Source organism: Cibotium barometz, chromosome 17 (genome assembly GCF_041138505.1).
Source record: "Cibotium barometz isolate CiBa-2024 chromosome 17, ASM4113850v1, whole genome shotgun sequence".
Lineage (NCBI taxonomy): Eukaryota > Viridiplantae > Streptophyta > Polypodiopsida > Cyatheales > Cibotiaceae > Cibotium > Cibotium barometz.
In genome coordinates, this window is record NC_141062.1 from 38,261,881 (window position 1) to 38,289,623 (window position 27,743).

Sequence of the window (27,743 nt, forward strand, 5' to 3'; positions counted from 1 at the left end):
CAATTTTAAATTTGGAGGATATGTATGAATTGAAGGCTTTTCCATTTTTCCATGATTTCCTATGTATGATGTTGGGATTCGAACACATTCCCCTTGCTGAGCAGTGTGTTGCAATGGCCAATTGGGCAAGGGATGCATGTTTTCAACATTTTCCCTATGAATGTAATGATAATGGCTGCATGTTTTGAACATTGCCCCTACAAATGTAATGATACACTAGTTTATGCTTGTCTTCAGGCAATGCCAATGCTGGAATCTGCTCTTTCAGCACTAGATACCCTCACAAAGTCGGATATCACAGAAGTTAAAGCCATGAAAAACCCACCAGCACCAGTAAAGCTAGTCATGGAGGCATGTTGTATTATGAAGGGGGTACGTGCAATGTTTTGCTAGTCACAAGAAGAGATATACCTTGAGAATCCATAGAGAGGAAAATGTATTTTAATTTCATACTAAAACAAAACTTGTAAAGAAAATATCAGAAACTAAGTACTCAATACAAAATTGTGTTATAGGTGAAATCTAGGAGGATTCCAGACCCAAGTAATCCTGGGAAAAAGATTGATGATTACTGGGGACCGGCTCAGCAGATGCTGACAGACACCAATTTCCTCCAGTCTCTGAAAGATTACGATAAAGATCATATACCACCGGATATCATCGAGAAAGTGCGCCCATATCTTGAAAAGGCTAATTTTGATCCAGAAGTTGTAAAGAAAGCATCCAAGGCAGCTTATGGACTCTGTTGTTGGATCCGTGCTATGGAAAGCTATGACAAAGTTGCTCAGGTCTTCATTGCTCAAGACCTTTTGTGGGTTACATAAGTACAACTGCATGCATGTCTTTTTTTTCCCTTTTTTGTGATAAATATATATTTATACGTATGTTCTGTGATTTAAAATCACGCCCCTGTATGGGCAGCCTGGTGTGATGATAGCCATTCAGGCAAGGTCCCCGCCAACTATGCTGCATTCATGTCTCACAGGCTAAAAGTATGTTTCCTGAAGTAATTTGTATTGGTGTCCATTGCAGGTAGTTGCACCCAAGAAAGCAAAGTTGGATGCAGCAACTGCGGAATTTGAGACACTGCAAGCAGCACTGTCCAAAAAGAAGGAGATGTTGAAGGAAGTTGAAGATAAACTGCAAAAACTACAGGACCAGCTCGAGACTATGGAACAGAAGAAGTCTGCACTCGAGCAAGATGTCCAGAATTGTCAAAAGGCAAATGCTCTTTTTTTTTTTCTGACGTTCAATTTAACAACACATTGAGGTTCCTGATCATTTGCCATCCATGCCCTATCACAACACATCCATGTAAGATCGGTCATAGGACAAAAGGCATGGATGTTTGAACTCCTGACACCATCTCCAAATGGCATGCAATATTGCTTCCAACATACGGCCTTTCTAGTACCTACTTTACACTAGCTAGAGGTAGGGTCAAATACATGGTGTCAAATCCCCTCCCATTGAGGTTAATGGAGGGTCAACTGGCACGTATGCCAGGCACAATCTCAGCAGCCCACAATCCCAAGTGTGTGCTTAGGAATCGATAATGTTGAAATACCTCTCGAGGGGGTTGAGCGCTTAAATTATCAATACTAATAAACAAGATGAAATGGCACAACACCAAACAAGATAGCAATGCTGAAATTTAGATGATACAAGCCATAGGGCCAGAAAAGGCCCACCCCCCTTGTAATATGATTGTAATATCTAGGATTCCTCAAATAATATGATTATATTTTCAAGAATTTCTCAAGATACAAGCTTCATGGGCATCACATGCAAGATTTTCAATGACATTCTTGCAATGAAAATAGTTTGCAAACATGTTTTTTCAAAGCATGAGTCGATTCCAAAGCTTTTGTCACGAAGAACTTTACTCCCCAACCACCAGTGACTTGCCACAAAGAAATTATGCTCCACTGGCATCCATACACAAGCATGTGTGTGCCAAGCTGAGACATAGGAGACCTTAATGGTCAAGTGCGCGGATGAAGAGTAGGTTAAAAGAACTCATAAAAACTCTTACCAGTGAATTTGGTGTAATTTGCAGGTACAAATCAGCTTTAGGTTGAATTGTTGGTGACAGAAATGCTCAAAAGCATTTTCAGCAGGTAGATATCCATAAGATAGTAACTAAGAAGGACATACAGAGACTAGACAGCAATGTGCTGATCATTTGCCACCTGTACCAAAGGTTGGAGAAGCAAGAAAGCATGTCAAAAAGCATATGTATGGACTGGTTTGGCTGAAAATGACAATAAAATAGTTCACGTGAAAATAGTTCTAGGCATGCAGGTATGCCATACAATGCACAAAATGTATTGAACGATCTCCCTTTCATTTGGCTTGTAGCTGGCACTCATTTTGGCCATAGACATTATGTCCCCAGGCCAATCAGAATACCGTACTCTAAATCTGAGCGCGGACCAAAGTCGGCCTACCTGATCCAACGTATTGGCCCTTGGTGTAGACATAAGTCCCCTACCATGAGGTCCACATGACCCTTGGCGTGGACTCATATGAGTCCCTTGCCATGAGGTGTCATATCCACACTATGGATCCCACAGAAGCACAAACAATGCCAAAATAGTGACATCTCCCCCAGCTTCTAAATAGTTGACTGTAGCTGAAAAGATTTCAAATATGCTTCTAGGAGCTACAGATACTTTTGTAAGTATACCTCATCCATCCACTTAGCATCCATAGGTGAATAATTCTTGAACTTCACAAGGTATTGTGTCTGAAGTTTGCCAATAGCAAGCTTACGCCCCTTGTGAAACACAATTTTCTTTGGTTGTAACAGCTCTTTCAACTCATCCACTTCAGGTGGATGAGTTCTTTGGTTGTAACAGCTCTTTCAACTCATCCACTTCAGGTTGTAACAGCTCTTTCAACTCATCCACTTCAGGTGGATCTTTTATAACCGGCTCTTTATGCTCCAGTCCCACATCATTGTACAAGAGGCTTACATGAAATGCACTCTGTATCCTCCAATGATTCCAAAGACAACCGAAAAGCCACTTCATTGATCCTCTCAATGACCTTGAATGGTCCATACTACTTGGTAGACAGCTTTGGGCACATCCCCTCTTTCCCAAGCCTCTTCCAAAGTCTAGCTTTCTCAAATGTCAGCAATACCTAGTCGTTTTCTTTCAAGTCCAATTGCCTTCTATGCTAATCGGAAATCCTCTTTTGCTTCTCTTGAGAACGCTCAATGGCTGTCCGCACTTGGTGCAAAAGCAAATTTGAGGTCCCTGACATACTCATGTGCATAAGAGAGAGAGAGAGAGAGAGAGAGAGAGAGAGAGAGAGAAAGAAAGAAAGAAAGTTGTATTAACATCTACAAAAGGCCAAAATGACCTATGAGACCAAAAGGTTACATCATGTCCATGAAATACATCATCATGGGTACTAAAAATAAAAATCAAAGAAAGTAATAAGAGCTGAAATGCCAGATCTGATCCCAAAACAAAAAGTGTCCAGCTCTCATATCACCCTAAAATACCCCGCATAAAATGCTGCAACATGGCACCCAATGTAGTAAAGCTGGGCCGGCATGAGAAAGTCATGTGGTGGTGGGAGATGATGGCTCTGATCCTCCTGTAGTGATGCGGGCATGGGCGGGGACCACGAGGTCGAGGGCACCGAGCTCTGCATAGCTCAATGGCTCTGTCTAGTGTCACTCCTCTCGGTCGAGCTCCTGCATCAGCCTGAAGGTCGGGTGTAGTGGGTGAACCTTCATCAGCCTGAACCTCAAGTGTAGTGGGTAAATCTGCCCTCGTCACTTTGGTCTAGAAGAAGTCAGTGAAATCTCTCTCTACTGGTCCTCTGACAGATATCGCTGGTCTATGCGGCAAAAGGGACTCCCTATGTCTGTGAAGCTCCAGAATGAAAATCCCCAAGCATCTCTGGTCTGGGAAATACATGATCCTGGAAAGTGGTCCAGATCCATCTCGGAAGAGGCAATGGAACCTCCCCCTAATCTTATAGTATATTGCACATCTGCATACGTAGTGGGCCTCTGTCTCAACCTCTATGTGACAAAGCTGACATATCCAGTCCTCTGGTGCAGCTGCCCTCGGCCCATATCTGTTTGTCTCCACTCTCAACTAATGGAATGAGATGCGGATCTATCCAATCAGTGGACCTTGTGATGCTACCTCTTATCAGCACAGGCAGTTGGTTGTTTACTTTACTTGTGTCATACTCGGCCGGACTTGCAGTACGTGGTCTCCCAGTTGGGCAGGTTTATGCACAGTCCACCATTGGCATGCAGTGAAACGTGTCTTCAGATATATCAAAGGCACACAACACTTGGGCCTTTTTTACAAGGCTGATTCTTCACTTATCATGCATGGGTTCACTGATAGTGATTGGGTTGGTTGCTATGATACATGCCGATCCCATAGTGGCAATTGTTTATGCTTGGCTCTTCATGCATCTCTTGGTTCGGCAAGAAGCAAGCGACAGTTGCCACATCTAGTTGTGAGGCTGAGTACAGAGCAGCTTTCACAGCTACAGTAGAGTGTGTTTGCTACGGAAACTACTTGCAGATCTTCTAGTTGGTCAGACTACTCCTTCAATCATTCATACTGACAGTCAGAGTGCTTTGGCTATTGCACGAAATCCTGTGTTTCATGCTCGCACGAAACACATTGAGGTTCATTACCACTATGTTAGAGAGCGATGGTCAGATGGTGACATTCAGTTGTCTTACATTCCCACTGAAGACAACTTGGCAGATCTCTTCACGAAGGCTCTCCCGCGACCAAAGTTTGAGGCTTTTCGACAAGCTTTACACTTGGTACCATTTGTTACGTGATCTGCTACTCTGTACAGTCATAGGTTGCTATATCCATATTGGACGAATTTGTGCAACCATAACCTTTAGTCTTCAGGTATCTTGAGACGTTTCCAGGATACTTCAGTCCATACCGTCGAGGGGGGTTTGTAGGCCACTCTATGGGCTATCCATAGTCACTCATTCCTTGGTATGTGCCTTGTAGGCCTAGATATTATCAGTTAGGACCTATGGTACAGTTAGTACTAGTTCCGACTGGGACACCTAGTACATGTATGACACCCAGTTAGAGGTTCATCATATTAGGTGTATCTTTTGTACTCTTTATCACTTAAGCAATCTATCTACAGGAGCTTGCTTCCTTCCTAGCTTCTGTCTCCATTGCTTCCGTTGTCCACTCCACCCAACAGGCCTCAGATTCTCATGCTCTCACGGATGATCCACAGCAAACCCTCCGTCCCACATGACATTGTCCGAGCGGAGTTTGTTGCACCTCCTATGCTAGTAGAGGCCCTCTTCCAGACGATCTACTTCATACAGAGGATCAGAGATATGCCATCAGATCGACTCTCACATAGAGCTTATGAGGCGTCTAGGCAGCTCACAGAGAGTGGAGATAGGAGATCATGGTATTCACAGATGCTACAGTGGCTCACTGAGCATGGTCTCCACATAGATCACCTGCCACCTTTCCAATATGATATACATGCACCACACATCCAGCTCTCTCACAGTGAGAGGAACAGAGTCCTTCGGCAGGATTTATGGCAGCGATACACCCGTGAGACTTGGATTACACCCAGTCAGCCTCTACCGCCAAAGATGCTATACTACAGAGATCAGTTTATGCGTATCTCAGTGGATTGATTCATTCAGCGACCCAGATATATGGATGTGTACATGCCTCACAGTGCCCGAGTGGCGATTGGCCAGCTCAGAGTGTCATCACACCAGCTTGAGATTGAGGCAGGTAGGGCAGCACGGATCCCGAGAGCAGAGAGGATATGCAGACTATGCCAGGAGGAGGTTGAGAGTGTGAGCATTATGTATGCAGATGCAATGTAGAGCATATAGTGTCATTAGAGAGAGATACACCACCATCTTCAATGGACATCCCTCACTCCACCAGATCATGGAGTCCGCAGATCAGCGCAAATTTGGCTAGTTCTTGCTAGAGACACAGCGCCACAGAGAGACACTGCTACAGACTCATACCACAAGGAGAGGTGGGCGACGACTGAATGAATGGCATGACCAAATACTCATAGAGACCAAAAGATTTGTGAAAGGCTTCCTTGTGTACATCCTGAGGCATTACTCTCACTTGACAGTAGCTGCTCTTGAGGTCAATGCAACTAAAGCATGATGAACCATCCAATTATCCAAGATATCATTAATCCTCCGCATAGGAAACGATTCTTGATGGTTATCTTATTTAGTGTGTTTAATCGACACACATGCAGAATGAATCATCCTTCTTCTGCATGAGAAGAATGGATGAATAAAATGGCGAAGAGCTTGGTCACACTAAGCCCTTCTTGTTAACAGTTCACCAACCTTCTTCGTAATCTCCTCTTGCTAGCAAGCACTCACACGGTATCTTGGCCTATTAAGAAGCAAACTACCTGGCACAAATCAATACACTACTCCTCTGGCCACGAAGGAAGCGTTTCACTGGCAATGTATCTGCAAAGCAATCTCTATACTTACTTAGAAAATTCAGCCTATCATGAGTAAGAGAATCCACATGCACATTGCTATGTTCCACATCATTACACACAAAAATCTAGTATGAAGAAATACTCTTTTTCATTGCTTTATTGATTTGTACATGAGATACAACTGAAGTGTCAGCATCTATAAGATGCTCTTGGCCTTAATACATAAAAGAAATCTTATTGGTCTTGTAGCTCTTACGGGGATCAAGGCATGCATGCCACAATTTGCCAAGCAATACATCACATCCAAAAAGAGGCGCAATGAAAAAATTATGGTGGTCGAGGTAGCCTTGTGGATGTGAATTCACAGCTTTCCAATGAGAGAAGTGACTTTCACATCCTTCTCAATAAAGGCAGAGTATGCATGTATCTCAAGTCCCATGTCTCCAACTTCAATCCCCAAGGCAGCAGTCATTTGAGTGGAGATGAAGTTGTCAATACAATAGTCATCAAACATAAACAAGGCGGGCTGATCTTTGAGTTGCCCCCATGCTTTGCATACCACTCTATCCTTATTTGCATGACCCGTATTGCCCCACACATCGGGCACCATGCTCACATACACCTTGGGCTCTTCTTCTTTCTTGCCTTTGTGGTCTTTGCTTCCACATTTGAAGCACTTGCCATCACAGATGTATTAAACTCTTTGTTGCGGTGTTAGCCCATAAGTGGTCTTCTTATGGCAGGGTTTCTTCTCCTTTGAATTTTCAGCTTTCTGAGTACCTTTGGCATCCTTGAAGCCCCTTTTAGGTGGCTGTCCATCTTTTTGCAGGTTTTGACCACCTTTGTCCTTCCCTTTTACCATGCTAATATCAATCTTAGATTCACCCATTTGACATTAAGATTCTCGGAACTCAAAGCTGAATTTATGAGTTGTTGTAAAGTTTGATTAGGGTAGATTTCAAGTGCATCGCTGAAATGACATAGAGGGGTTGGACAGCAGTGTTCATGCAATCTCCTGCTCTCATATGCAACAGCATGTCCTTACTGATTTAGGACAGCTCCTATACAATTGTGGCATGCATCACATTCCACAATGAATGATTTCTGCAAATCAGGAATTACCAAGACTAGCCTAATCATAATCGCATCATTGAGCTTATTGAAAGCATCTATTTCAGCTTCTATCCATCTCAATGCAGCCCATTGCTCGGTTAGTTCATGCATTGGTGAGGCAATCATTGCAAAGTGAAACATGAATCTCGTGTAGTACAAGCATAAACCAAGAAATTTGCAAACATGTAATGCATGGATTTGAGTTTTGGCCAGTCCTTAATGGCTTGGATCTTTGCAAGATCCATTCCCACGCCATCTTTAGATATTGTGTGCAAGATAATAAATCTCCAAGAGAAATAATTCTCTTTTTTGCTGTTAATCATGAGCTTATGTTTCCTTAGCTCATCAAAGGTCACTTTCAAGTGAGTCTTGTGCTCTTCTTCACTCTTGAAAAACACCAAAATGTATCGAAAAAGACACCTATAAAATCCCTATACACACTTAACCTATTAATTCTAATAAACAAGATGAAATGGCACAACCCCAACAAGATAGCAATGCTGAAATTTAGATGACACAAGCAGTAGGTCCTAGCCCCCCTTGTATTATGATGTATTATCAAGGATTCCTCAAGATTTCTACATGGACATCAAATGCGAGATTTACAATGGCATTCATGGAATGAAAACAGTTTGCAAACATGTTTTGTCGAAGCTGGAGTCAATTCCAAACCCCTAGTGACTTGCCACAAGCAGCTATGTTCCACTGGCATCCATACACAAGCATGTGTGCGCTAGGCTGAGACATAGGAGAACCTCTCTCTCCAATCCCTAGTGACTTACCACAAGTAGATATGCTCCACTGGCATCCATACACAAGCATGTGTGTGCGAGGCTGAGACATAGGAGACCTTAATGGTCAAGCACACAGATGTGGAGTAGGTTAAAAGAACTTATAAAAGCTCTTACCAATGAATTTGTTGATAATTTGCAGGTACAAATCAGATTTAGGTTGAATTGTCGACAATGCTCAAAAGCATTTTCATGAGGATTGTATTATTAAGGATTCCTCAAGATACAAGCTTCATGGGCATGACATGCCAAATTTCCAATGACAATCATGCAATGAAAACAGTCTGCAAACATGTTTTCTGAATCCCTAGTGACTTGCCACAAGCAGCTATGCTCCACTTGCATCCATACACCAGCATGTGTGTGCTAGGCCAAGGCATATAGGAGACCTTTATGGTCAAGCACATGGATGTAGAGTAGGTTAAAAGAACTCATAAAAGCTCTTACCAGTGAATTTACTATAATTTGCTCAAAAGAATTTTCAGCAGGTAGATATCCATGCGATAGCAACTGGGAAAGGACATACACGGGCATAGTATGTGGTAATCATGTGCCGCCTATATCAAAGGTTGGAGAAGCAAGAAAGCATGTCAAAAAGCATGTGTATGGACTGGTTTGGCTGAAAATTATCTTCTACCTCCTCTTCAAAATTTGCCAATTTCCAAGTGGGAGGAAAAACAAGAGTAAAGGCTTTCCATACAAGGAGAGGGTGACCTAAGTGGAGAGGATGCCCACTATGTTGTCCACACCATTTTAATAAAAAGGGTGCCCACTATGTTGTCCTGTAAGTGGAGAGGGTGCCCACTATATTGTCCACACCATTTGAATAAAAAGGGTGCTTGATTTATGAGAGCTTGGCCGGCCACCATCTAATAAATGCCCAAACTCACTTATAATCTATTCACCCACACTTTAATGAAGTGTGAATACCCAAACTCGCTAAAAACTTGTCCCACACTTTAATCAAATGTGAACTTGCAGAATAGAAAAATGAGCAAATAACTCTATATCAAGCATAAACAAAGATTTTAGAGTCACACCTACCACCTGTCTACAGCCCACAAGCAAGGTCAAAATACAAATTCACCCACCACCATTCACAAGGGCGTTCCCTATCCAAACTACACATGCAAATCTTGCATGCAGAAAAAACAGTTCACGCAAAAACAGTTGTAGTCATGCAAATATGCCATGTAATGCACAAAAAGTATTGGACAATCTCCCTTTCATTCAGCTTGTATATGGCAGTCGTTCTGAACGTAGACATTATGTCCTTGCGCCAACCGGAATACCGTACTCTGAATCTGAGCATGGACCAAAGTCCCTAGCCTACCAAATCCAACCTAGTTGTACGCATAAGTCCCCTACCATGAGCTGCCAATCCACATGACCCTCAACATAGATGTAAGTCCCCTACCATGAGAGGTGTCATGTCCACACTATGGAGCCCATCCCTAGGTTGCAGCGCAGAGAATGCCTAAATAGTGACAAATGTATGTGCACGCACACACATGCACATGTTTGAGTCTGAAAGTCCAAACTTGGAACCGTGGAGTGGCCTCACAAGAGAATCAGACCATGCTCCCTTGAGGATAGATACTGCTCCGTTAGGATTTCTGACTTGATTTCTTCAAAGTGGACCTTTCTCATAGTCCATTGATATAGCTATTCTCAGATCCCTTTCTCAGCCCCTTTAGCTAGTTATAACCCTACTCCAGAGTGGCCACCTACTGAGCCCCCTTCCTGTTCTAGTACACTTGTCCTGCATGTTTGAAGTGGGTGGTGTTTGCATGCCTTTCAGTCTAATGTATTTCCTCTATTTAAATGATTTTTCATGCATTTTCTGACTGAAGGATTTTATGTTGGACCTATGCAGAAGCTCAGCCGGGCAGAAAAATTGATTGGAGGATTAGGAGGTGAAAAGGTGCGGTGGACAAACGTTGGAGAAGAGCTTGGAAAAGTATACCGCAATTTGACTGGAGATGTCCTCTTATCCTCTGGCTATATTGCATATCTTGGCCCTGTTACCTTGCCCTACCGGGAGAAGGTTCTGAATGACTGGATAAAAGTCTGTAAGGTCAAAAACATACCATGTTCAAATAACTTCAAGCTCGCTTCAATCCTTGGTAGTCCTGTAGCAATAAGAGACTGGGTGATAGATGGACTACCTAATGATACCTTCTCCATTGATAATGGTATTATAATTAGTGCAGCTAGACGATGGCCTCTTCTTATTGATCCACAAGGCCAAGCAAACAAATGGATTAAGGTATAGAAAATTCCGAAACCATTGCATTTTTTCTGATGCATACGTATTTCTAAAACTCTATTAAAAAAAGCATTGCATGTATGTGTGTACGTACATATGTAGGTATTTATAAATACGTACATATGTCCGTATTTAAAATGTAAAACTCTATTAAAAAAAGCATTAATCTTTGAGAGCATCTTCTGTGAGACTTTGGAAAGTACAGAAGTTGGCGATACCTGTGCCTCTGATGGAAAGTTGTTTTTTGGTATTTAAGACAAAAGAAAAGGCCAAAAATCTCCAGGTTATGAAACTCTCTGACCCAGACTTTGTAAGAAAGCTGGAGAATTGCATCACTTTTGGGTATCCTTTGTTACTAGAGAATGTGGGAGAAGAGCTTGATCCTACATTGGAGCCGGTATTATTGAAGTCTGTATTCAAGCAGGCTGGTTCTCTACAAATTCGATTAGGTGACAGCACCTTGGAGTACAGCGAAAATTTCCGGTTTTATATCACAACAAAACTGAGGAACCCACACTACATGCCGGAGGTAGACATTTCTAAGAGAATGCATACATGGTTTTTAACACATAAATAACAATCAAAGGAATCCACACTGTATAAAGCATTAGTTTACAAAAACTAAATTCACTCATGATGGTTCCGCATAATCCCTGTAGCAAAAAGTGATGGAAGAGGCTATCTGAATACTAGGAGTCCACTTCTAGCCTCCACCGACCAGGAGGGAGCCTCAATCATGTTCTAAATAGAGGATGGTCACACCAAATAACAAAAAGTGACTAGTTATGTAATGTTTGAGTGCCCTCAATGGCCTTTGAGCACTTGGCTCTTCAAACCTGCCAAGCTTTCAAACTCCTAATAGTCTCCCCCAGTTCCCAATAATGTGTTCTCCAGATAGAATGGAACCTGCACCAATTGAACATCCCATGAGCAGCATAGAGAACACAATCTAGGGTACCCACGCAACAGATCCCCAAGCCCTCTGTTAACAGAAGACATAAGAAGTGCAATCCTAAGCCTCGCTAAAAATCCCCAAACACAGTTGTAGGAAGGAATCTTTTTTTCCTGCACGACGTCTTGAAATAAGGGCTAATGTGTTATGAAATGTAATATAACTATCTATTTTGGAATTGTGACCATACTTGCCTTGTATACTGTTCCTGTCAGATTGCAGTAAAAGTCACACTGTTGAACTTTATGATCACACCTGAAGGACTTGAGGATCAAATACTTGGAATGGCCGTCAAAAATGAGCGACCAGATTTGGAGGAAGAGAAAACCCAGCTAGTTCTGCAAAGTGCTGAGAATCAGAGGCAGCTCAGCGACATCGAAGATCGTATTATTAAGGTCTCCTTCTCAACCCACTAAAGATGGCTTATCAACAATGGAGGTTGTCCAGGCCTACCAGGACACTCTGGTGGCCTCCAAAGCCCGCACTTACCCTAGATGCAGGAGTAACCTTTGGATGTGGCAGATGTTTTGCCATGGTGTGTGGGTGACAAAAAAATCACTCATTTTTGTTAGATGCATGTTTATTATGTAATACATATACCATACCTACAGCTTGGAATCAAGTTTTGCTTCTGTATGATGGCATGTGAAGTCATCAAATGACTTTCAAACTCTTTCTTGCAGGTGCTGTCAAGCTCGGAGGGTAACATTCTAGAGAATGAGATGGCTATCAACATCATATCTAGCTCCAAGGCTTTGTCCATTGATATAGCAGAAAAGCAGAAAGTTGCAGAGAAAACAGAGGCCAAAATTGATGAAGCTAGGAAAGGATATTTACCTGTTGCTGCACATGTTGCTTCACTTTTTTTTACGATATCCACACTTTGTTCAATAGATCCAATGTACCAGTATTCTCTTTCCTGGTAAGTGTAAAAATCTTAGTTTGATACAGATTTCAGTATTAGATCCTATAAGTGTATGTATGTAGGCGTGTATGTGTTATGTATGTCATGTATGTTACACTATGTTAGTATGTTATTAATGTTAGGTATGTAATGTATGTTATGTATATAAGTGTATTTGTGTGTGTGTGTGTGTGTGTGTGTGTGTGTGTAAAAGGTGGGTGTGTGTGTGTGTGTGTGTGTGTGTGTGTGTGTGTGTGTGACTCTTTCTTTGGAGATGTTTGACAGGCACATTATCAGTTGGGGTCACACTTGCCAAACGTCACATTGCACCATCCACATGTCTAAGATGTTCAGCTCCCTCAGAAACCTTTCTTCATCTGCTGTGGCAATGTCCTTGTTCCAAGACCCTCCTCACCAGAATTTCAGGCTATCTTCGGCTCCGATTCCCGAGTCACAGATTTGGGAAACATTTTTGGCTCTTTGGCAGATTATTGCAGTCTTTGTCCCAATACTCACTATTTCTTTTCTGGGTGAGATATTGGGCTCTTTGGACAATTTGGAGTGAGCACAACATGGCATACTTGGGTAGGCTGAATCAACAGTCATATGAATTCTTCAAAGCCTCATTGCGGCAATCCTTATATGATGCCTGCCATGAGGGTGATATGGATGCTTCTTGCATAGAGCTCTTCTGTTTATGTTTCTGACATTTGGGTTCCTCTCCTTTATGGAGATCTCCCATCTTTGTAAATTTGTGAACATATAAATATACTGCACTAGACATTACCAAAAAAAAAAAGTGTGTGTGTGTGTGTGTGTGTGTGTGTGTGTGTGTGTGTGTACAAAATCTGCTGTTAAAGCTTTGAGACTGATGAAGATGGAAATGGTGTGTTCCCCAAAGATGCATGGTGGACTCAATATTCTCAATATAAGATATCATGTACTTGCAAGGAAGGCTACTATGTTGCACACTTTCTTCTGCCAACAACAGCCATGGACTTGTATGTTAGCGTCCATGTGTGTCAACATGAGGACTTTAGCTTATGGTCATTGGATTACGGATCATTGGGAGGTTGTTATTGGGAGATTTCAAGGCAGGATACCTGGCTGTCCTTTTTCCACTGCCTTAATACTTGACTGGAAACAAGTTCTCTCTAAGGTCAAATGGGCTCCTCGTAATTGCTTGGGGATGAACTCCATGAGGAAGGAAAGTATTCATTGGAGTGCCATTTTTGACACTCCACTTGCCTTGCAGGAACCTGTTCGGGCATACAATCTTATGAAACTGGGAATTAGGTACATACATGATGTGGTGGATGATCGAGGATATGTCTTATCCTTTCCTCGGGCCACTGCTACCTATGCATTGGGAATGCATCATAGGCCAATATGGAAGAAAATTGCTGAAATATTGCTTCCTTTTTTACCTATTCCAACTATGGCTGACACAGACAGGCTCATGGATTGGCAATTGTGCTCATCTACTGCAAGCACTCATCCTGTTCCCCTTCCAGCCTTGACCTCCATCAAAGCTTACAGGATTCTTCAGCCTCCCCCATGGATTCAGCAACATGCCAATTCTTTGTGGCATATGAGAAAGCCTCTCTCTTGGTGGCGGAAGAATCTCCGCATGTTATGGAAGTGTAAAATGCCACTGAAGCAAAGACTCTTTCTTTGGAGATGTTTGACAAGCACATTATCAGTTGGGGTCACACTTGCCAAACGTCACATTGCACCATCCACATGTCTAAGATGTTCAGCTCCCTCAGAAACCTTTCTTCATCTGCTGTGGCAATGTCCTTGTTCCAAGACCCTCCTCACCAGAATTTCAGGCTATCTTCGGCTCCGATTCCCGAGTCACAGATTTGGGAAACATTTTTGGCTCTTTGGCAGATTATTGCAGTCTTTGTCCCAATACTCACTATTTCTTTTCTGGGTGAGATATTGGGCTCTTTGGACAATTTGGAGTGAGCACAACATGGCATACTTGGGTAGGCTGAATCAACAGTCATATGAATTCTTCAGAGCCTCATTGAGGCAATCCTTATATGATGCCTGCCATGAGGGTGATATGGATGCTTCTTGCATAGAGCTCTTCTGTTTATGTTTCTGACATTTGGGTTCCTCTCCTTTATGGAGATCTCCCATCTTTGTAAATTTGTGAACATATAAATATACTGCACTAGACATTACCAAAAAAAAAAGTGTGTGTGTGTGTGTATACACGTGTGTCTGTGTGTAATAGTGAGAGATCGCGACTATCTGAGAGCTGCCCGTGCAGCGCCGCCTTCTGCCCTTTGCTGCCTCTGCAGCGCTAGCCGTGTGCCGCCGGTTGCCTGCACTCTCTGTTCGCCTACCCAGCCTCTCGTCGTCTCCCATTCTGTCCATTACTTGGGCTCCATTACCTAGGATATAAAGTCCCAATGCACTATGTCAAAGGCCTTGGCTATGTCTACTTGCATGATGAGAACATCTTGCTACATATACTTGGCATATTCAATACCTATGTATGCATTTGCTATATTGTCAATGATTTGTCTTCTAGGGACACAATGGATGTAAACCTACATGTAGGACACCCTTTATTCTATTAACAAGCATCTGGGTGACCAATTTATATATGACAGAAATTAAGAAGATGGGATGCCAATCCGATAGCTCGGAATCAGCTACTCTTCTCTGGAGATTCTGTTCAGCTCTTGGCTTACTTCCAGAAAGCCCTTTTACGATCCGTCTGAGACTCGCATGCAATCGGAGGGCTTTCCTTCCAACAACTAGAAATATTTTCCCACTGATTCTGAACTAAGTAGTAGCTGCCCCACTGTGGGATAGCTATGAATGTACATTGTTTTTTCTAATGAGACGGTGGTTTCACTAAAAAAGTGTGTATTTTAGACACTCTTTGCATGAATCTCTGCAGTACTCTTATGCCTTGGGTGAGATCACTACTAGGCAATTAGATGTGTTTTTCCACTGTTTCTAGCTTGTCCTTCCTCATGGACAGCTTTGCTTGTACCATACCTTGAGTAATTAATTAGATAGTGGTTTCACACCAAAAAAATATGTGTGTGTGTGTGTGTGTGTGTGTGTGTGTGTGTGCCTTACAATCTTATGAAGTTGGGCATCCGGTTCATTGATGACGTGGTAGATACTCGAGGGCAAATTCTTTCTTTTCCGGCAGCATGTCAAAAATACAATCTTGGGATGCATCATAGATCTATATGGAAAGCTATTGTAGATCTCTTACACCCTTTCATTCCGATTCCAGCATTGGATGTAAGAGACAGGCTTCAAGATTAGCATCTTCAATCTTCAAATTCAAGATTATCCTCTCAGCCTTTGCATCTATTGACTTCTATACAGGCATATCGATTGATATTACCTCCTCCATGGATTGCTCATCATGCTAATTCTCTTTGGCATCTGGATAAGTCTTTAGCTTGGTGGAAAGGAAAACTAACATTGATATGGAAGTTGAAAATGCCATTGAAGCAGAGACTCTTTCTTTGGAGATGCATTGTCGGTATTTTTCCAGTGGGAGTGAAATTAGCTCAAAGAAGGATTGCCTCTCCTCTTTGTCCAAGATGTCATCATACTACTGAGAGTATTCTGCATTTATTGTGGTCTTGTTCATATTCCAGAGACCTTCTGGACAAGATATCCTATTTTTTATCTCTCAGATTACCTGCACACAGGTTCTACAGGTTTTTCTGGATGTTTGGCACATTATGAGCTTCTTTGTCACAGTATTCTCTTTTCTTCCATTGGATCAGATACTGGGCCTTATGGACCCTCTGGCTACAGCGAAATCATGCATATTTAAATTCACCCCTTCAGCACCCTTATGAGTTCTTCCGAGCCTCATTGCGGCAGTCCTTATATGATGCCGTACATGAGGAAGATTTGGATGTTTCTTGTCTTCAGCTTTTCTTTTACTGTTTCTGATGGATAGGGCATAGGCTCTTTTCTTGAGCACTGTCCTGATCTTCGATAGATCTTTTTTACTACTGTTTTTTAAGGTTCTAGGGTTTAGACATCCTTTTGATGTTAAACCCTTTTGTACATTTATGATATAATGCAATTTCAACTGGTTTTACAAAAAAAAAAAAGTGTGTGTGTGTGTTCTGGAGTCTTGAAATGCATGTTATGTGTATACTATACCAATGTATATATGTATGTAGGTTATGTAATGCATGCATGTATGTATGTATATCTTCATATTTCCTAATGCTTTTGAAAATAAATGAAATTCTGGTGGCAGGTATCTTTACCTCTTCCAATGCATGTTATGTGTATACTATACCAATGTATATATGTATGTAGGTTATGTAATGCATGCATGTATGTATGTATATCTTCATATTTCCTAATGCTTTTGAAAATAAATGAAATTCTGGTGGCAGGTATCTTTACCTCTTCCAATGCTCAACTAAAGACTCTGAAAAGACTGACTTCTTGCCAAAACGAATTGAGATTCTCAACGATTTCTTCACGTATTCACTTTTCTGTAACATATCAAGGAGTCTGTTTGAGAAGGACAAGTTACTCTTCTCCTTTTTGATATGTGCCAATGTCCTATCAAGACAAGGAAAACTATCTGCAGACGAGTTTAGATTCCTTGTAGCTGGTGCGGTCACTATTGAAAGAGAGAAATCCAAACCTCCAGCCCCTTGGCTTGCTGAAAAACTCTGGACTGAAATGGTTCAACTCTCCAAACTGGAGGCATATCTTGTATGTTAATATCTTTTTCAGATGACTCTTAACTTTTTTTTTTTTGTAAAAACACTGTCTATATTAATGTATAGAGTGAAGCCCTGACAAATGACTCAATACCATGCACCACACACACACACATACAACCATAAAAGTGGTCATTGCATCTTAAAATGTTTGATGTCCATGGGTATGTGCAGTGTGCAACATACGTACATATATCCTTGTATGCATACATCCATACACGTGAATGAGCAGTATATGCCCAAAACAGTTGATTGGTCATTGCACCTTACATAACATGAAAAATGCTTGTGTGTGCATGTGTGCATGCAGGGTGCAAACGTACATGCATATATCCATGCAAGCATGCATACAAAGAAAAGTAAAAATGCTTGTGTGTTCATGTGTGCATGCAGGGTGCAAACATACATGTATATATCCATGCAAGCATGCATACAGAGATACACATATATGAATGAGCTGGTGCAAATATGCACAAAACGAATGACTGGTCATTGCACCTTTTATGCATGAATAAGCTGCAGATTTGCACAGAACGAATGGCTGGTCATTACACCACTTATAAAACATATGACATGTGAAAATGCTTGTTTGTGCATGCATGTGTGTGTTCGTCGTGTGTGTGTGTGTGTGTGTGGTGTGTGTTTTGTGTGTGTGTGTGTGCGCCACTAGACATTACCAAAAAAGTGTGTGTGTGTGCGCAGCAGGATGTCTTATTATTGCAAGTGGATATTGCTAAGGCTTTTGATACTATTAAATGGGGTTTCATTCAGGAAACCATGCGTGCTCTGGGATTTGGAGAAAAAATGCAAAAATATCATTTACTGGCTTTATGCTGATAGCCAGGCGGCTTGTATATTGTCAGGAGATCTCTCAGAATCATGGACTTTGCATCGTTCAGTTAGGCAGGGATGCCATTTAAGTGCTCTTTTGTATGCTATAGCGACGCATCCCATGCTTCTTTATATAGATCATTTGGTTGATACTGGCAGTCTTCATGGATTGGACATTCAGAATAGACGTCAGTTGGTTGCTCAGGCATATGCTGACGATTCTTTTTTTCTTCCTCACAACACACATCAGGATCTCTCTACTTTGATGCAGGCTCTTTCTTTGTTTGCCCTTGCGGCTGGCCTGGAAATCAATTTTCAGAAATCTAAATTGTTGCCTCTGCATTTAAAACAGTGGCATAATTTGCTATGGCCAGGAGAAATAGTTCACTCCACTCATTTAATTCGGCATTTGGGATATCCTTTGGGATGGTCAGTCACTTGCCGACAACAAACAGATTGGGTCTTGGCAAAGCTCAAGAAAAAGTTGGAATACTGGAAACTTGCAACATGGCCATTGCATGTTCGTTTACGGATTCTCCAATCCATCTTGGTTGCCTATATTCAGTTCTACCTTCCTCTCATCAGGTTTTCTAAGGAGGAGCTGAAATTATTTATTTCCACCATCTTTGAGATATTCTAGAGGTCGAAGAGCAGGGGAAAAAGAGTGTACGTTTGCTTTCGGCAAATCGTTTGTGCACCCCTAAAATGCATGGAGGCTTAAATATCCTTAATTTACAGGTGCATATTCTTGCCCACAGAGGTAAACTGATGCTTCAATTTCTGGAAGGCACTCAGCCTTGGACAGCGATGATCCGTCATTTGTTACTTCATCTGACGACTTCGGCTTTTGGCCATTGGCAACCTACTCATTGGGATTTTATTCTTGGTTACATTACTAGCAAAATTAAGGGCTGTCCTCTCATTTCTGGCTTACTTGCTGATTGGAAGCTTGTCCTTTCAAATTTAAAATGGAATGGTCGTGGATCCTTACAAGGCAACTCTCTCCGCGCTGAGAGCATCCACTGGTCCAAAGCATTTTCAGTTTCCCTGGCGGTGCAAGAACCCCGGCGTTCATATTTTCTCCACTCAAAGGGTGTTACCTCTGTGGGAGATGTCATCCATCCTGATGGCTCCCCTCTTTCTTTTCCACAGGCTACTGCACATTATGGCTTGGTACCTCATTATCGTCGTCTTTGGCGTGATATAATTCAGATGCTTCAGCCTTTTTTGCCAATTCCACTGTTGGAAATTCGAGATCGCCTGCAGGATTGGACTATCTCCTCTTTTGATTCTTCATGCCATCCCTTCAGTCTTCTCATGGGTGCGCTACTGGGCTTTATGGACACTATGGAAAGTCCGCAACCATGCAGTTTTCGGTGATGCAGTTTTTTCTGCTTTTTCTTTTTTTCGGTACTCCCTGCATCAATCTTTCTTCGATTGCATGCAGGTTGACCAAATAGATCATGATGTATATATGTCTTATATTGACATCTTCAGTTGATGTACTTTGGGACTATCTACTTTGGATAGTCAACTTGTAATTCTAATATACTTTGATTCCACTAAAAAAAAGTGTGTCTGGGGGGGGGGGGGGGGCGCAAAGTGTGTGTGTAGTGTGTGTGTGTGTGTGTGTGTGCTGCTGCTGCTGCTGCCGCCTATGCCGACTGCCCCGCAGACCTGTGCGCCCTCCCTGCTCCTGCCTATGCTAGCTGCCCCGCAGACCTGTGCGCCCTGCCTGCTGCCTGTGGAGCGCGACCTGCTTCCCTGGTTGCCCCGTCATCAGCCGCTGCCTTCACTTTTGCTATATCTAATTGCGCTCTGCTCCACGTTCCCCGCCTTCATTTGCCCTCTGATCCTTTTCCCTCGCTGGCCTTTTTCCAGCCTTTCTACTGCGCTTACTGCCCCGTCTATTGCCTTCCTTTACCCGCTACCTTTGCCTCTCTCCTGGCTCTTCTACACTCTGGTACTGCTGCTCTTTCTTTCCTTCTTGTCTTGTCGTATTTCAATCATGGCTTCAGGTTTGGATGTTTGTACATATGCTCGAAAAGAAAGACCTGCAGATGCTAAGCACCGCCTATCAGAGCCTGCATCACAAGATGATGAACTTACTATGGAAGCTCAGTACGTCTTTGACACCCTTAAGGATGACTTTCAGCAATCACAACAGGAATGGGACAAACCGGTTCCAGAGGTCATTTAAATTGTCCCTCGTGAATCCTCTCAGGAAATTGTCTCAAACCGCAATTATAATTTTCTTTCCAAGAAGAATCCCAGCGGCCAGTGATGTCGCGCAGTGGATTAAGTCCATCCTTGGAGGATGTTTTGTAGAGGGAGTGTATTTTGCTTCCAGAGGCTTTTATGAGGTGCATTTATCAGATGCTTCGTGCAAGCAGAGGCTTCTTGAGTTCTCTCCCCTGTTTTACGGGAAGCAGATGGTACATGCTATGCCCTGGTCCCCAAACAAGGATTATCAAAATCTTATACGACATCATTGTCCTATATGGGTTGAGGTTGTTAACTTCCCGGACTATATGCGTGAAGAGTTGCCTGGCCTGGCTGCTTCTTTGGGACACGTCGTTTGTCCTCCACGCCCCATGGGAAACCGTAACAGGTTCTGCATTCTCTGGGACACTAATACACCTACCCCTCCTTCTATTGCAGTGGAAGTTGAGGGAGTGCAATTGGGAAAAAAGTTTTTTGAATTGAAGTGGGGTGTGTTTGCAAGAGCTTGTTTTGCCTGCCCCACAAGTTTGGGCATCTAGCCTCTGAATGCCCAATGGTTCTACATCAGCCCCCTCCCAATGCCTTGCCGCCCCAGACACCGGAAAAAAATGAGAATTTGCAAGCTAAGACAGCAAATAGAAATGGAGCAAAAAATGCCAAACCAATCAATCAAGTGCAGTCACTTGCTGGAAAAGGAAAAGATAAAGGAAAAGAGAAGATGAAGGAATCTACGGGGATTAATCAGGATGGTTTTCAACAACCTAAGAAGGTGGTTGTATTGAAGCAACGTCCCCTTCAATCTCGTCAATGAGATGCTTCTTCTCCCTCACCAGGACAGGCTTCTACTTCAGCTCCTATCCTTCAAAATTGGGTGGGGGTTTTGAAGAAGGGCATCCCCATATGTGATTCAGAAGAAGGGGAGAATGCTATGTCTTTCTTGGGTCATGAAGGAATGCAGCCCATGCAGGCAGAGGCTTAGCCTCTCTGATGTCTTGTTTTTATATCTGATACTTTGCTGTATATACCTCTTTCATGCCTCAAACACTTAAGTGCTTTACCTACAATGTACAAAGCCTCTGCAATGTCTCAAAGTGGAGGCTTTTATGGAATTATGTACATAAAATGCAGCCAGATATTGTTTGTTTGCAAGAGCATAATCAACACTCCATGGTTGGTCATCATGTTTATTTTGGTGGTTATGATATATATTATGCTGGTACCACTACCTACTCAAGTGTATGCATATTGGTTAGGAGCTTCAGTTAGCCTTCAATGACAGCAGTGGTGGCAGATGGATGGTCATACAATGTAATGTCAATGGTGATATTCTTGAGTTTGCATCAGTCTATGCTTCCCAGACCTCTGCCATGAGGGCTTCATTATGGGATTCTTTATGCAGATATCCATGGAGATCCAATGCATTCATCTATGGAGATTTTAATAATTTCCCTCTGCCAAGAGATAACACCACTTCAAGATCTCATATGCTATCATTGGAAAGGCAGAAATGGGACAGCATGCTTCTTTCTGTGCAGGCTGAAGATTTATGGGTGCTTCTCCAAGGGTCAGTTCCTGGATATACTTTTCATCATAATGCACTTACTACATACTGGGCAAGGCTTGACAAATGGTATTTGTTTTACCCTCAACAATTTGCAGATTTTAGCCCTCATCTCCTTATAGATTTCTCATTGGGCTTGTCAGATCATGCCCCATTGTGGATGAATTTGCAACTTGGCATGGCTCTGGATGATTTGCCACCCCTCTCCAGTAGATTATTGCATGTTAATCAGGCTTATTTCCGACATCACTATTTCTAGCAAATGATCAGACTTGCAATTCATCCCTTGCCTTTGCATGTCCAGGAGGACATGAATTATGCTTGGGACAGCTTTGTCTCTCGTATGCAGAATGTCTTTAGGGAGTATGGCAACTGGCATATGACTGAATGGAGGAATGAGGTTAAATGGGCAAAAAGGACAGCACAACAATTGACTGAATTTTCTCAGTTAAGGCCTCTCTCTGATTCAGAAAAGGATTCCCTTTCACATGCTCAGTTTAAATTGACTGTTAATGATCAGAGGAAATTGCACAAATGGCAGATTAGGGCAAGAATGAAGCCCCTCATGGATAAGGGCTGCTCATCAAAAGCCTTTTTTCAGGGCTTGCATGCTACTCGAAAGAAAAACTCATGCCTAAGGGTAAGGAAGCTAGATGGCTCTTGGACGCACTCTTTCTCTGATCTCCAAGATGAATGCCAGAATTATTTCCAAAAATTATTCTCCGCTCCTAGTTCCCCATCAAATCAAATGACTGAGGCTAGGACTGAATTTCTCCAATATGTTTCTGGAATAGTGGAAATGGATATGCTCTTACCTTGGAGAGACCTTTTACTGACACAGAACTTGATAATGCATTGTTCCACCTTAGCAAATACAAGTCCACTGGCTGGGATGGCCTTACGGTGGAATTTTATATTTCTTTTTGGGATGATTTGAAAGAAGTCCTCTTGTAAATGATCAATGTTGCCTGGCAAGAAAATCAGTTGCCGCACTGTTGGAAGCATGGCATAGTAAAACTTGTGCCCAAAAAACATCTGTGTGACCATATGTCAGATTGGAGGCCTATTACTTTGATGCCTGTAGTTTACAAACTCATTACCAAAATGATTGTGCATAGGCTTCACAGGATACTGGATGCGGGACTTCATCCTCATCAGTATGGGTTTGTGCCGCGAAGACAAATCCATGACAATATATCCAATGCCTTGACTGCAATTGAATATGCTAAGTATTCGCATCAAGATGTGCTTATATTGCAGGTGGATATTGCTAAGGCATTTGACACTGTTCAATGGGATTTTATCTCTCAAATCATGACCAAGTTGGGCTTTGGTCCCAAGATGGCAAATCCAGTTTACTGGCTTTATTCTGGCTCTACTTCTCAGTGCATTCTTGGGGGTCATCTGTCTCGGTCATGGACATTGGGTCGATCAGTTAGACAGGGCTGTCCTCTTAGTGCTCTCTTCTATGCCATTGCGACCCATCCCCTTTTAATGTATCCACAGGACAGATGACTGGTCTTAAAATCCCTGGGGCTGCATCTTTTTTGGCACAAGCATATGCTGATGATTCCTTCTTTATGCCACAGAATTCTTCCCGGGAAGTTCAAATGCTTATGACCACTCTTTCATTGTATGGCTTGGCAGCGGGATTGCATGACAAATCTAAATTACTTCCCCTTAAACAATGTGACTGGCATTCTATTCTTTGGCCGGGTCAAGTGGTGCATTCCAAAGATGTAGTCGGGCATTTGGGATATCCCATAGGATGGCATATCACCAGGAAGCAGCAGCAGCTAAAATGGATCTCAATTATGCAAGGATAATATGAAGAAGGCACAAGAAGTCATGAAGGCAAATGCGGATGAGCATAGACGCAAAATGGAGTTCACATCAGATTTCTCTTTATCTGGGGTACATAGAGCACATATGATAGCTTCTTCTCTTCACCTATAGATGCCACAAAAGATATGGTTCCAAACCCTTCGGTTAGACATTTAGCATTATTCCCAACAACAACACTGATGGGTTCCTGTAGAGACTTCTAAGAACTATACCAACCCTTGAATACTGGAAGATTTCTACTTGGCCTCTTCATGTCAGGCTTAGAATAATACAGTCCATTGTAATGTCCTATGTCCAGTTCTATTTACCTTTGCTGCATTGGTCCTCCAGGGATATTTCAGCCTTTATGTGTCAAGCTATGGAGATGTTATGGAGGACAAAAACTGTTGTGAATGCATTGAGACTGGTGAAGATGGAAATGGTGTGCTCTCCTAGGATGCATGGTGGACTTAATATCCTCAATATAAGATATCATGTACTTGCAACAAGGAAGGCGACTATGCTGCATACTTTTTTCCGCCAACAACTTGTATGCTAGCGAAGACACCTCGCTGTCCTTTCTCTACTGCTCTGATACTTGACTGGAAACAAGTACTTTCTAAGATCAAATGGGCTCCTTATAATTGCTCGGGGACAAACTCAATGAGGAAAGAAAGTATTCATTGGAGTGCCATCTTTGACATTCCACTCGCTTTACAGGAACCTATTCGGGCATACAATCTCATGAAATTGGGAATTAGATACATACATGATGTGGTAGATGATCAGGGCTATGTCTTATCTTTTCCTCAGGCCACTGCTTCCTATGCATTGGGAATGCATCATAGGTCTATATGGAAGAAAATTGCTGATTTATTACATCCTTTTCTACCTATTCCTCCTGTGGCTGACCCAGACAGGCTTACGGATTGGCAATTGCAACCCTCTGCTACATGTACTCATCCTGTTCCTCTTCCCGCCTTAACCTCCATCAAAGCTTACAGGCTTCTTCAGCGTGCTCCATGGATTCAGCAACATGCTAATTCTGTGTGGCATATAAGGAAGCCCCTCTCATGGTGGCGGAAGAATCTCGGGATGTTATGGAAGTGTAAAATGCCATTGAAACAAAGACTTTTTCTTTGGAGATGTATGACAGGCACATTGTCAGTGGAGGTCACACTTGCTAAACGTCGCATTGCACCATCCACATGTTTAAGATGTCAGGCTCCTTCAGAGACTGTTCTTCATTTGCTTTGGCACTGCCCGTGTTCTAGGATCCTCCTCAGGAGAATTTCAGATTATCTTCGGCTCCGTTTCCCGAGTCACAGATTTGTGAAACATTTCTGGCTCTTTGGCAGATTTATGAGGTCTTTGTCTCAATACTCACTATTTCTCTCTTGGGTGAGATATTGGGCTCTTTGGACAATCTGGAGTGAGCATAATTTGGCATACGTGGGTCGGCAGATTCACAAGTCATATGAATCTTTCCGAGCCTCATTGCGGCAATCCTTATATGATGCCTGCCATGAGGGTGATATGGATGCTTCTTGCATAGAGATTTTCTTTTTATGTTTCTGATCTTTGGGATACTCTCCATTTCGGAGACCTCCCATCATGTAAATTTATGAACATATAAATATACTGCACTGGATATTACCAAAAAAAAAAGTGTGTGTGTGTGGGGGGGGTCTGCAGGCTTGTGTCTGAGATCTGCCTGCGCAGCACCGTCCACCGCTGCCTGTAGCCCTCTAGTGCTTCTGCAGCGCCGACCTCCTGTCCTCCTTCGTTGTGTCTGGACTTTGCAGTGCTGGTCATCTGCAGTCTGTTGAGCGTCGACTGTCCTGCCTCCTGCTGCTCGTAATTCCTTCATTTGTTTCTTGTGTGTGTCTGTGTGTGCGCGTGCGCGTGCAGCAAGCAGTGTGTATACAGTAGTGACTGTGTGTGCACAAGAGCAATTTCTCAACAAAAAAAAATAAAAAAACAGTGTGTGCGTAGGAGCAGCTGCATTTTTTTCCTTTTTGTAATGGCTTCCAATTCTTTGCAGCCTATTGCAGTGTACAGCCAAGATAGTGGGCGTCGTGCCTACCCAACTAGTGTGGAACAGCCGAGATAGTGAGCGTCATGCCCACTCAACTAGTGTAGAACCTAAACGTCGACAGGTTATGCAGCAGGACAGTCGCCCTGACAATATTGATGCTCAGATAGTCTATGATGCAATGCATGAGGGTTTTGCTGACATTCGCAGAGCATGGGATAAGCCACTTCTTGAGCACATGTGTTGATTGCATTGCCAGATATTGTATCCGTTGTTAAGCGCTTTGCAGAGAATGAGTCATTTTGTTTTTTCCGAGAAAAATACCCAATGCAAATGATGTTACACTCAATGGTTGAACTCAGAGTTGGGTGTATGCGGTGTTGATGGTATTTACTTTGGAGCACGAGGCTTTTATGAGGCTTTGTGTTCTGAGCCTCGTTTTAAGCTGGAGGTTGTGGATTTCCCCAAATGCCTCGAGGCTGCTTTGCCACAGATTGCTACCAGTTTGGGAAAAGTTATTTGTCCTCCGAGGCCTAATGGCAATGGGAATAGGTTTTTTTTTCTCAGGGATACGGATGTACCCACTCCTCCCTCGATTATGCTGCAGAAGATCAATGACCTTACCATGGGTCCTACGTTTTTTGAGTTGAAATGGGGCACATTTGCAAGCGCTTGTTTTACATGCAAAAAATTTGGACACATGGCCTCGGAATACCCTCAGACCCTCTTGCAACCTTCAAAAGTGGCTGAATTAACTCAAATGCAGCAACAATAAAAGGGCAAACCAGTTGCTTCTGGGGATCTAATTCGCAGTAAAGGAAAAGGCAAGATGCCTACAATCCCACAGGTTATTTCTGCTCAGGCCAAAAGTGTAGAGAAAGATGATACATCAGCAGGGCAACGGCCTAAAAAGCCAATCCATGCAAAACCCCATGTGGTCCCCATTCATAGCTAGACTGCTTCAATACCCTCTAATGGTCAATCTAGTCGCTCTACTGAAATTAGTGGTGTGGGAAAGCTATGGGCTACGGTCGTTAAGAGGGTCCGTTCTTTGCCAATAACATTTATGATGTGGGTGATGTTTCAATGGGCTTTGAGCTTCTTGTCCCCTCATATGGTGATGCACGGAGTCAGGCACCTACGCAAATGGAATCATGAGCTTCTTCATCCTTCATCATTTCCATATGTATATACCATTAAAATGGATTAGCTTTAACATACAGGGCCTCTGCGACCCCAATAAATAGAGGCTCTTTTGGGCATTGGTAAATAGTATGCAACCGCATGTAGTGTGTGTGCAAGAACACAATCAACACGTGTTTGCTAGTAGAAGTGGTGCTTTCTCAGGGTATGAGATTTTTTATGATGGCAAAAGCAACTTTTCGAGTACTTTCATCATGGTTAAACATGATTTGCAGCCATGTGTCGCATACAATGACTCACATGGACGGTGGATGGTGGTGCAATTTCTCATTGCTAGTGAGGTTTACGAGCTTGCTAGTATATATGCTTCACAAACATCGCTTCATAGAGCGAAACTTTGGCGCTCCATCCAGTGTTACCCATGGGTTACAAATGCGTTTCTCACAAGGGATTTCAATAACTCACCTAGCCATGAGGATAACTCCTCACATCGTTCCCATATGTTGCGGGCTGAGCAAGCAGAATGGCATAGTATGATTGAGGGTTTGCATGCTTTGGATCTCTGGAGACAGCTCATGCCAGACACTCCTGGACTCACATTTCAGCATAATGCTCAGTCGCACTATTTTTCCCGTCTTAATCAATGGTATTTGTTAAATGCAAATTGGTATGATGCCTTTACATGCCGCATATGGATTGACCTCACAATGTGTCTATCTAATGATCCCCATTGTGGTTAGCTCTATACTTTGGAATGGGGATTCATGACCCACCTCTGCCACATGCTCGCAAAAATGCATGGGGGCCTGAACATTCTCGACATTCACTATCACATGTTGGCACGTAAGGCCACATTGCTTATTGACTTTGTCCGTCAAACATAGCCT

The 27,743-nt window shown here is 42.6% G+C and overlaps 2 protein-coding genes across 2 annotated transcripts in view; both read left to right on the top strand.

Annotated features, from left to right (window-relative positions):
• Positions 1-27,743, top strand: part of LOC147629972 (uncharacterized) — a 300,394-nt gene that overhangs the window by 262,521 nt on the left and 10,130 nt on the right. The window contains exons 34-41 of the mRNA XM_086811523.1: positions 238-372; positions 516-788; positions 1,033-1,221; positions 10,252-10,644; positions 10,901-11,173; positions 11,812-11,991; positions 12,280-12,518; positions 16,904-17,231. Of these exons, the coding sequence (XP_086667649.1) occupies positions 238-372; positions 516-788; positions 1,033-1,221; positions 10,252-10,644; positions 10,901-11,173; positions 11,812-11,991; positions 12,280-12,518; positions 16,904-17,231 (2,010 nt within the window). The remainder of the gene's footprint in view (positions 1-237; positions 373-515; positions 789-1,032; positions 1,222-10,251; positions 10,645-10,900; positions 11,174-11,811; positions 11,992-12,279; positions 12,519-16,903; positions 17,232-27,743) is intronic.
• On the top strand, positions 13,355-15,238 carry LOC147629974 (uncharacterized). The gene is made up of 2 exons (XM_086811909.1): positions 13,355-14,208; positions 15,128-15,238. The coding sequence occupies exons 1-2, from the start codon at positions 13,372-13,374 to the stop codon at positions 15,236-15,238; spliced, it is 948 nt and encodes a 315-aa protein (XP_086668035.1). The 5' UTR covers positions 13,355-13,371.